This window comes from Ruditapes philippinarum, unplaced genomic scaffold, assembly GCF_026571515.1.
Source record: "Ruditapes philippinarum isolate M1 unplaced genomic scaffold, ASM2657151v2 ctg7403_1_1_1_1, whole genome shotgun sequence".
NCBI lineage: Eukaryota > Metazoa > Mollusca > Bivalvia > Venerida > Veneridae > Ruditapes > Ruditapes philippinarum.
This window is the reverse complement of record NW_026862424.1, coordinates 32,706-44,629: the sequence shown is the minus strand read 5'-3', so window position 1 is coordinate 44,629 and position 11,924 is coordinate 32,706. Positions and strand designations below refer to the sequence as shown.

Sequence of the window (11,924 nt, the reverse complement as noted above, 5' to 3'; positions counted from 1 at the left end):
GAACATGAAGTTGCATGAAAGGATTATGATATAGTTTAATATTCATGGAAAGGAAAGAGAAGTAAATGATTAAAGAAATTATACAAATCCTCTACTTCGGACTATGGGATAATAACAATATAATATTTGGATAGACGTATCCCCTATTACATTTGTCAATTTAATTTTGTCAATTCTTATAAAAATGCAAGCTTTTTAATGATACTGTAATCATATTGTGATTACCGTGAGTAGAGTTAACAACACAAAATATTTTCTGTGTGTGTATTCAAAATATGTTTATTCTAAATTAAAAAAAAGACTATAGTAATTACAACTATTAACATTTCCAAAAATGATTGGAATCGCCGTTCAGCAATGAATATATAAAATAATATTTCATTTCTTACCAAATACCTTTATTGTGTGTGGTCAACACATAAAGAAAAAAAAATTGCAATTTGCTGTGTTTATCCTGCAAGAGTCTACAAACTGGTACTGAGTTCGTACATTGATAATGTGTGTTTTTTTCAGTTGTACGAATAAGCAACCCGACTGGGCGAGTCCATTTAAGCATCCCTCATTGAAGTTTTCATTGAAGACGTCCATTTTGTTATCATGTGAGCTTTGATTGGCTAAAGGCAGGCGGTGTACAGATAGAACTGTTCAAATCTTGTTAATTGTATATATTGCCGTCCAGGAACGGCGATAATCATGCAGTTGTTGGGTTTTTTTTCTTCAAAATTTCAAATCTGTGCATAATATATGTCCGTTTCATATTTATTAATATAATACCATGTCCGGTTGTCGTCCAGTATAAATTACGTTGATTGTTTTGAGCACGAATGTCAGACGGCCACCGTTTGTTGTTTGGCAAATGCACAGGCGCTAGTCACATAATCAAATATTTTACATAACCGGTCTATATATGTATAAAAAAATATAAGGCCCCCAACGGAACAAAAACATCATGTGGATCAAACAAGAACACTGCTGCAAGAAGCGACCAGATCACGGTTTTCTCTTTGTGGTCGCCATTTGAAAGCATCAATCCAAGTGCTAACACTTTTTATTTCATTAAAATCCCTCAAATAGCAAAGAAATTCGAAAAAGTTTCGCAAAATGCCATTATTTTCAATTCATGTCGTTTTCAACGTCCATGCCATTCATGTATACAAACACAATTTCTGGTCGATTGTTACGAAATAAACAAAAAACGGATAGAATTTCCACGTACGTGCCATTAACAAACTCTTTTCCTATCGATCTGCGGAGTCTTAAACTGATCAAAAGCCCTCTACATACGTAATTCTTTAAAAAAAAATATACAAGGACCTCGCTTGTGACAGTATTTTATCGCCATGTATAGCGCATGTATATACTGTTCCGCTCTGAATATTATTCCCTGCGGTCTTTTGAGGCATGGAGGAGCACGTGACCTGTTTTCGATACATGGAGGAGCATGTGATCTGTAAACCGTATATGATTGGTTAATTGACCTTTTCGAAAACCCAGCTAAATACCGTTTGCCGGTACGTTACGGATTTACCTGTAGGGAATTAGTCCGAATCATACCTAATTGACAGCAAAAAACTATTACGTGATACTTCTAATTTTCTATAATTATTTTACCGTTTAAGGTGGAAAAACTTGAATGATGTGTTTGAAAATTATCAAAATTTCTTTAATAAATAGAGACATTTTCTGCGTAAACTTGTAAACTTGTGTGTTTACTTTATTTATTTTTTGCTCGGAATTATTCATAAATTATTCATAAAATGGTAGGCATATTTAATCATTGTCTTAAAAAGAAATAATCGTTTTATGTTCGACCTTCTCCGGTCTTCAACGGTCACCAGTTTCTTCTATATTGATCGATTATTGTCAACTATATTCTTGATACAAACGTTTATTTATCCCCTCCCCCCAAATAATGTTGAAAATAGTTAAATGAAATATCTTTATATCATTAAAATGTTCACCGCAGGAAACCATTTTACTTGTACAAGGATTGGATTGGTTAAGATAATAATCGGAATACTATTGACCAATCATATAAAACCATTTCTTTGCTTCATTCACCTGTCACTTCAAAATCAAAATGGCGCACTTTACTTGACCTCCGCTTCTAAAACCAATATTTTTAAAAGATTTACGTACATAGAGGGATCTAGTTCAATTTAGACTTCGCAGATCGATAGAAAAAGAGTTTGTTTATGAAATTTATGAGGAAATTATAGACGTTTTCTGTTTATTTCGTAGGAATCGACCAGAAATCGTGTTTGTATACATGAATAATTTGGACGTCGAAAACGACATGGATTGAAAATAGTGGCATTTTGTGAAACTTTTACTCATTTCTTTGCTATTTGAAGAATTTTAATGAATTAAAAAGCGTTAACGCGTGGATTAATCCTTTCGAATGTCGACCAGAAAGAGATAACCGTGATCTGGTCGTTTCTTGCAGCAGTGGTCTTGTTTGTTCAGTATGATGTTTTTGTTCTGTTGGAGACCTTATATCTTATCATAGTATATAGCCCATATAAAACTTTCAAAAGTTTGTTTGTTTCAAGCACCTGTGGACAAATGTTTAATCTATGCATAGCAAGATCATTCGGTAACCGTTAATTACTTGTTTGTTACTCGTCCGTCGTTGTTTGGTGGCCATTTGATTCGGAAACGGACGATTCTAACACGACCCGCATTTTTCCCGAACCAAAGTAAATCAGTCGCGATTTAGCTTAAGGTATGACCCACCTAATGCATTACCTCCACTTTGAAGAGTACTCAAATAGGCTAGAACTACTGTCAACTGCATTGAAACTGAGGGGCGCGGGTTCAAGCCCCAGAAGAAGCAACTTTTTTTTCTTTCTTTTTTTTTCTTTGAACATTATTTGTGTCTCTCAGATCACTCTTGATAAGAAAAAAGTGTTTCATTTTAATTATAAAATTATTATTGGTATTTATTGGCTAAATTGTGCCAAACTTATTATCAAATATGGTACCTGATATTTTAAAAGTCTAATAAAATAAAAACTAGACGGTAAAAGTATTTTATATTTGACAAGTGCATCCAATATACCTTCAAAAAAATTTATGCAAACTTTGAAAACAGCCCCTGATTTGAGTAAATTTTAGGGATATTTTGAATAAGGCCCTCCAAGTAGAAAAATGATCAAACAACTACTTAAAATGGGTGGGGTAGGGTAACATTTATATACATATTTCAAACATTTTGAGTAGAAACAATAATTTTGCTGGGTCAATTGTTAGCTGATTGTTATTATTTGTGTCTTAAATATTTTCTATAGGAAAACATTATTTCATAATGATTATATAATAGAATAATAAGAGTTTCTCGTTTCTGAAAAAGAGCCCTTCTAATAGCCAAGTTTTACTTTAGAAAAATCTCCATAACTCGTAAACCATATGGTAAACTTGGTTTAAATTTTGCATATTTGTGTCTTTTAAGGTATATAACTGACCTATGTTGTCAATTTCATAGTTCCTTATAGTGCCCATTAGGGGGCTCATACCTTAATGTTAGGTATGGCAGCATTTATTTGATGACATCGTGTTAGAATCGAAAAAAAAATATATCCAAATCGGTGATTTTATCGCTTGATAAAATCACAGTTGATTTTATCGCCTGATAAAATCACAGTTTGGGATATATTTTTTCTTAAGTAACAGACGAGTGAGGCGTACCAAATGTGGAACGCTTAGATCTACAAAATAACTAACACACACCTTAGTTTTTCCCTAAAGTGCAAGGAACATGCACTCTATCATAAATATGTGTTCAACTTCAACACATAGAACGCCATCTGGGTCTACACAGAGAAACAAAATTAGTGCACAATTGTGTGATGAACTGAGAAAAAATGGACTGTTTTTCCGTGCAATATCGTGTAGCACTAAACAAAAGATTTAGATTGAACAAGGCAATAATGTTATTTTTGTCCCGTGCCACATGATATTGCCAAGGAAAAAGCAGTCCGATTTATAAAATAAAAATAAATTCAAAATCCAACGCTTTGAAATAAAATGTTATAATTAACAAAACCATGATTTGCGCTTTTCTGACGCCACGTCTTTTTGCGTAACGCGGAAATTCGGCTTCACGCGACAAACACGGAAACGACCGATGGTAATAAACGGCAAAAGCAGAAACAATGTATCTGCACGTTTTTCATACTTTTTTCTAAAAGAGTTCATTTAGAATAAGGGTACTACGTTTGAACAAATCATACTACCTTTTTTTATAAATCATATGATAATACACTTCATTTATTAGCTTTGATATTTAAAAGTTCTTCTCAGAGCATAAAATTATCTTGATTAAATGATCGAAATTAGTAGAGCTATTTTAACCAAGGTTGTTTTCTTTGTATTTTGTTGTGTTGGGCATTATAAAAAATCAATTTATACTACTTTTTAAGTTCATTTTGACACGTTTTCAAGCCTGAACAATGAACAAAGTTTAACCGACCGATATACCCTTTTTCCGGATATAATGATAATAATATATAAATTTTTTTTTTTTTTATTATTATTATTTATTTATTTATTTATTTATTTATTTATTTATTTATTTATTTATTTATTTATTTATTTATTTATTTGAGTATACGTCTGACAACCCACTGATGAACAATTATAAACAAATCCGACTTAATTAATGTCAACAGGCTGGAATTTTGTTCTTTTGGTTTCTACCACCATATTAATAGTACATAAATAATTACATCTATGAAATTACTTAATTTAGGTTGACTTTTACTTGATATATTGGAATAAAGTTAGTCAACGTATACCAGCATTAAATTACTATTAATTTTCTTTACATGCGTAGGTTAGAATATCCGTTCTGTGTATTTTTACTCCTCAACTTAATATTACGTAACCGTATTTTACAATCGGACGGTCCTCGGCTATTAGTCCTTATCCGAAGACTGACGGAAAGGGCCGGAAAGTTGCGATTGTATTACTGCCTAGTGACAAATATACAAAAGAACTATAAATGACAAGAGGGTATTTTACAAGTTTTCGTTTTAAAGACAGTGAAAAAAATGTAAGTTTTTTTCTCTCATAATTACCTATAAATACAATTATTTTACAATGTTTAAAGTTAGAATGCATGTTACATTTTAAAGGTTATAATATTTTCAGATAGATCACAGGAAATTGACATTCTATAAGCAAATAATTAAAAAAAATACGGCAAATATACCCCTCTATACTATAAATAAACACAAGGAATGCAACGCCTTTAACACACTCATACACATTTTATCTAATTACACAAGTGGAAAATCAATTTCAACAAACTAGTTTAGTAATTTCGATACACAATACAAAATTATTCCTTTTACAACCGCTGATATTTTAAATCATAGCATTGTATAATAATGAATTATCGCATGACCGCCACAACTTTCCTTTGAAGATCGGCGTTCTCTAAATTTCGGTATTGGAAAACTTTGGGGGTGCTCTAAATGAGGTATCAGTACGCTTTAGGGTGCTCTAAATGATCGAGGTATCAGTACACTTTCTCGCGCATGCCCAGTTTATTATTTTATTTCAAATCATAAAGTGAGTTTACCCGAAAAAGAGCATAACAAAACATTACACAGTTGACAGAACTCTTTTTTTTTTAAATATTTACATATTGTCTCGATCTTTTTTTTTCAAAACTTGAAAATGCAGTTATTATAAAGATGTTGACTCAAGTGGAAAGTAATTACCATTTTCTGCATCCTGACCTCGAGGACAAACTAGTCTGAAACAATGATCAAACTATTCATTTTTCAGTAAAGCACTACACGTATTCTAACGTAATTATTAATAAATGGAAGAAGTGTTAAGAAAAAAATCACTACATTGTCGTTAGTTTTAAAAAATACGCGTACAAGATATATCTCTAAAATATACACCGGGACTCTTATTGACAATATTTCCTAGATTATATTTTGAAAATGAGCTGGAAAGATGATTAATAATTGGCATTCAGAAAATGCATCAACTTACCTCGTCCAATGGTTAATTCATTCCAGTTCCTTCAACGGCCTCTAATGGGTATATTTCTGCGGGCATTTATTTAAATATTTATATGTTTAAATAAATAAATTTTACGAGAGAGCGTAAATCTCCAAGAAAATAGTCGTGATGGTCATGCGATAAAACAGTTACAGAATAAATACTGGGACTTCACCGGCTGGTATCAGCGCATAGGGCGACAAAAGGGTCAATCATGGAAATTAATCTCGACGTTCCGTCTCAATTAATTTCCTATGATTGACCCTTGTTGTCGCCCCACGCGCTGATACCAGCCGGTAAAGTCCTCGTATATATTCTATAACTATTACTTGGCAATATTTACTCAAATGTCAACAAAATATTTTGTCTGGCACTCCATGCGCTGACGTCACTGACTACACTGATCCGGGCTGAATATAAAATATATATATTTTTCCTAATAATCTATTTTCCATAGCATGAAATTAGTTGAAATGCCATTCTTTATGATTAAATAGCCAAATGAAACCTTATATACAACAGAAATTTACGCACACTATGAAATGTCATGAAAATTTCGTGATGAGAACCCCAAGTTACTTCCCTTTTATGCTAGAGTTACGTTTCCCAAAGGGTTTTTGGGAGTTTAATAAAAAGAACAAAAATATGTGAAACATATGACATCTTAGTTATTTAGAACTTATTTAAAAACTAATGCTATAGAAAATAAATTTTTAGGGGAAAAATAAATAGTTATCTTCAGCCCGTAGCAGTATAGTCAGTGACGTCAGCGCATGGAGTGCCAGACAAAATTATTTGTTGACATTTGAGTAAATATTGCCAATTTATTTTTATTCAATGCTTTGATTTAAAATATCAGCGGTTGTAAAAGGTATTCTTTTGTATTTTTTTATCGAAATTGCTAAACTAGTTTGTTGACATTTATTTTCCACGTGTATAACTGATAAAATGTGTATCGAGTGTTCTAAAGTTGTGTTTATTTATAGTATAGAGGGGTACATTTGCCGTTATTTTTTAATTATTTGCTTATTTTTTTCAATTATTGATAGACTGTCGATCTCCTGTGTATACATGTACACCAGGAAGATCTTTATTAAATGTTTCTGCTAAGGCCTACATATTATTTTACATGCATGTTGTATAAATTTCATATTCTTCTGCGACCTTTTATGTGCCTATATTCAAATCAACTCGTACTCCACACATATGAAAAAGGTGTAGGTCAATGGTTTTTCTGTATTAAAGACCGTGTGTAATATCTCAAGTTTCAAATTTAAATAAAACTATTTTCCAAAGTGTATTCACAATGTATAAAATGTGCTGATTTATTCTGACGTTTGTTTCAATAGTTTAAAATATAATTATGCTATTATTTTTTTAGTCAAGTTGAGCCGCATTGACTTTAAATTTCAAAAGATTAACAGTTAAAATGGGGGATAACGACAAAAGCCTCCCCCGGAAAAAAGCCCCCCGTTTAAAAATGCCACAGTGGACAACCCCCCCCCCCCCATCAAATTTTCCAGAAATCTTCATTCTGTTGTGGCACTGTTCAAATTCAACATTTTCAAAACTCCTGTCTGCTGGCAGGTAGTACATCTTTAATCCTTCCGCCAAGAAATGAGGTCCTAGAGAATAAATGTACACGCAATAACGTTTAAAGTCTCATATAACACACAAAAACTTCACAGAAGCATTAAATGAACTTCAAATATGACCAATCAAACGAGAGATGATTTAAAGTGGGGTACTTCAAAATGTGCAAGAACCATTTGCTTGACTGGCCGGAAAAAACAAGTTACAATATGAAATATAATGTTTATATGGTAATGGTCCATGGAAGAGCATCTTTAACAAAATATTTTTACAGTCAATAAATTTAAATCGGGAGAGAAAAAAAACGGTTCATTTTTTTATTTCTTTTGATTATTATTTTTTGTCGAGGAGTAGCTTTTTTGAAACATACTGACACAAAAAATTAAAAGCTTAACAAGTATGTATATTTTTTAACTTTCAGGTCAGAGTGTTGGCGATGGACTTTGCAGAACATTGCTGTGTTCTTATTGCTTACAGCATTTACTTGCATGTTTATATTGTGGCCAGAAGAATGTATAACTGTCACTCTCAAATCTACATGTCAATGTACAATAGTCATAGCAATTATCATTGGCATTTTTGTGGTCTGTGAAAGGATATCACAGTCAAGGAAACTTTTTACTAATTGTTCTGAAGAACATGGTACTGGACAAGTAAATACAGGAAACAATCGATATGTCCCTGATACTGTATCAAAACGTCATGAAGAAAACGTGGTTCAATCAAGACTTCAACAACAACAACGTACAGAATATAATGAGTTCATGACTAGTCACAGCAATTGCCATGGATCGGGGCATAAAATTTCAACCTCAGGACGAAATCATCGATTACAGAGACCAATGTCACCAATTCGAAGTACTGGCTACAGCACATCAACAATTCAAGAAAATAATGAAACAGGAACCTTAAGGGTGGTACAGAATTCATTTTTTGAACTAAGTAGACGGTTTTTAAATCGATTGCATGATCGGATTAATGTTGCGGACCATACATATACTAGAAGAGACGAATTCTTTACATCTCATGAACCTGATGACAATATTGCCGCAAGAATTCAAAGCATTATCAGGGGAATACAGGCACACATTCCAGGGCCACCTGCAGGACCACCCCAGATCTGCTTAATAATTAAAGTCCCAATATATCAAAAGTTTAATGTGAAGAGATAACTCTTTAAATAAAGATTTGTTGAGGCCCTAACTGGGAGGCCTGTTTTTTCCCCTGTAATAGGTCTGAAAGGGTCGGGGCAGCCACATTATACCTTACATATATTGTATATACAGTTATATCAATCAAATCATATACATGTACATGCAATAATGTAATTGTATCACATTGCATAATAATTAAGAGTTTACATATATTCATGTTATTAATCAGATTAACATTCATATCATTTATTTAATTTATAAGAAGAAAGATAAAAAAAAAATCATTTTAAAAATAATATCACGCATGTGTTGAAATTGTTTTCATTTATATTAGTACTTATATTATCTAATTATGATGGTAGTTACACAAGTTAGAGATTTAAAAATTGGCCATCCATTTTTTTTCATCTTTTGTCCAATTTGTATTAGTATGAATACCCCAAGCCAATTCCTTAACTAAAATATTGGCTGCATCTTATTGTCTTATTATCAAAGTTGACACAAAGAACAATAAACATTAACAACAATAACAACAACAACAACAACAAAAATTAACAGAAAAAAATGTTATACATGTATCATGATTACAACTAGAGATATTAAAAGATTTGCCCTATGTCTGGCTGTCAGTCCGTCCTTAAAAACTGTTTTTTTTAGATCACTTTAAAGAATTTGGAACCTTAAGTTTAAACATTAGTTATACATGTAATATGTCTGACAACCATTTTTAATTTAAATATGACCACTGATGTACAACAAGTTTGCTTCTTTAAATAGAAGCATGCGAGAGCTTATTTTTGCAGCTGTTTAAGAATTGTTGTTAAAATTGTTCAAATGCCAGGAAAGTAAAAACATTTTGATTTGTCGAATTGCATCTGCAAACAGTCAATTCATCGGCTATTTCCGGCAGTCTACGGTTGACATTTTTTCGGATTTATTTTTTTCTACATCACTGGGCAATGATTGTCAGACATAATTATATTCAATCATAATTTTACCGAAATAGGCTATTTATTTTTGATGTTAAAAATATATATTCGTCATACATTATCAAAGATGACACTGTTTTTTGTAAAATCTATTTGGAAGAACTACTTTCAAACTTCGAGATGATTATGAACAAGTTTGCTTTTTTTAAAAGATGCACGCGAGAGGTCTTTTTGTAGCAGTTGAAGATTTGTATAAAAGTTCAGATGGCAGGAAAGTAAGAACTTCTGATTGGTCGAATTGCATCTGCGAACAATAGTAACATATAGGGTTTCCCGTCAGTCTCCGGGTAAACTGAAATTAGGAATAATCGGGGAGGCGTTCCGAAATTAAAGGAGCAGCAAAATTTTGGTACACGTTTAATAGTGCTTGCTGATATTGTTACGAAATTACTCGGTCTGAACACGTTTTTTTTTTGCTGAAAATGTCTATCATTTAGCACTCTATGCTTGTATAATAAATTAGGAGTCCAAGTGAAAGCATGGTAATAAAATCATCTGAACTAAAATTATGCATCATAGTTATATTCTAGCAATAGTCTAAAAGCAAATTAAATAGTTAAACTATATGGTTGTAGAAACCGGAAGTACAAAATACCAACCTGTTGATATTTAGTCGGATATTTGTTCAGTGGGCATATTTAAATTAATTTTTTTTTTGTTGATGTCAATTATATGTTTACATTCGTTTTACCATGAAGCTAAATATTGTTTATATATCTGTGGTTTTACATTATCGAAGATTACACTCCCTCTCTCTGAAAGAGGTTATTATAGATAATAAAAAATACACACATTTTGATGTTAGCACGGACATGGATTATGTGCACAATAAGCTCACAATGGTGAACATTTGTGCCAAGTTACATTTAAATCCCCCGATGAATGTAGAAGTTCGGCCCCGAACAAGCATTTTTCAATGACCTCTAAGTGTGACCTTAACCTTTAACTTACATATCTGGTTCATGCACATGACACTGCTTCTCATAGTGGTGAACGTGTTGAACGTTTCTATGAATTTTCATTAGAATGCCACCATGTATGGAGGAGTAATACTCTGGACAAAATCTTTGTATTTTATCATCTTTCTTAATGTTGCATATATCAACACATGTTTCACACAAGTAGTTATGATATCAACCATTTGTGTTTCAATCCCTTAATAAATGATGACTAAAAGGTCAAAATGCACATTTTCATATTTTATCGGAACTTTGACCCCTATGTGTGACCTTGACCGCATGGACCTAAATTTTATACGCGACACTCCGCCTAACAATGTAGAACATTTGTACCAAGTTATGTTAAAATCCCTCTATGCATGTAGAAGTTTTGCTTCGGACAAGCGTTTTTCAGGTCAGGGTATCGTATTGTAACATGGCCAGCGATTGGCTGAAAAAAAGTGCAGGGAAAACCGTATGAATCACTTTATACATGAGGTGATTGGATGAGAATGAGGTATTTTTAAGTGTAAAAACTAAATTAAAAAGTAACACTATACTGTTTTCTGAAGAAAATGAAATATTTCATGAGTCTCTATGATAATTTTGACTTGGATATTTGCATTTATTAAAAGTGTATGTCAGTCCTGTGATCAGCAGAAAATTTCACTGAAATGGGGGGTAATCCTCTTTGAAGTCATTTTGCAAAAAATTTGGTTGGCTACCACTATATAACAGGACAATTTTTATGTGTCTAGCATTTCATTCTGCTAGAAAAATCACCTCTTTAGCATGAAAACTCAATTTTAAGGTAAGATTAGGGACCATTTCTTATAATGTAAGTCTATGGAAATATCAATGTGAGTGTCTGACCTAAAGAGAGGGTCATTTGAACTGTCATAATTCTTTGTAGTACTTTGTCTTCATTGATTACACCATGAAAAGCTGATATTTTGGAAGAATGGATGTATACAGCCTTTCAAGGTATGAAATTTCATTATTTCAATGCAACTGTTGGTGTTTACAGCAAATAATGTGTCAAGGGGGTCAATCTACAAGCATTGTATACATATGAACAAGTGTATTAGTGTTACTTATCAGTTAATAATGGTTTATATTTTCTTTAAACAGTGAATTTGAGTGAAAATCAATTGGTGATATGTTGATGATGAATAATATAGACCTTGGTCATTAAAAATATGTTTTCAGATTTCAAAGAAATGCTGTACATT

The 11,924-nt window shown here is 32.3% G+C and overlaps 1 protein-coding gene across 1 annotated transcript; it reads left to right on the top strand.

The window, feature by feature from the left end:
* Positions 1–4,920: 4,920 nt before the first annotated feature.
* On the top strand, positions 4,921–9,038 carry LOC132719038 (uncharacterized). Its single transcript, XM_060702776.1, has 2 exons — positions 4,921–5,053; positions 8,033–9,038. Coding segments are annotated over exons 1-2 (753 nt in total). The 5' UTR covers positions 4,921–5,051; the 3' UTR covers positions 8,784–9,038.
* The last annotated feature ends 2,886 nt before the right edge of the window (positions 9,039–11,924 follow it).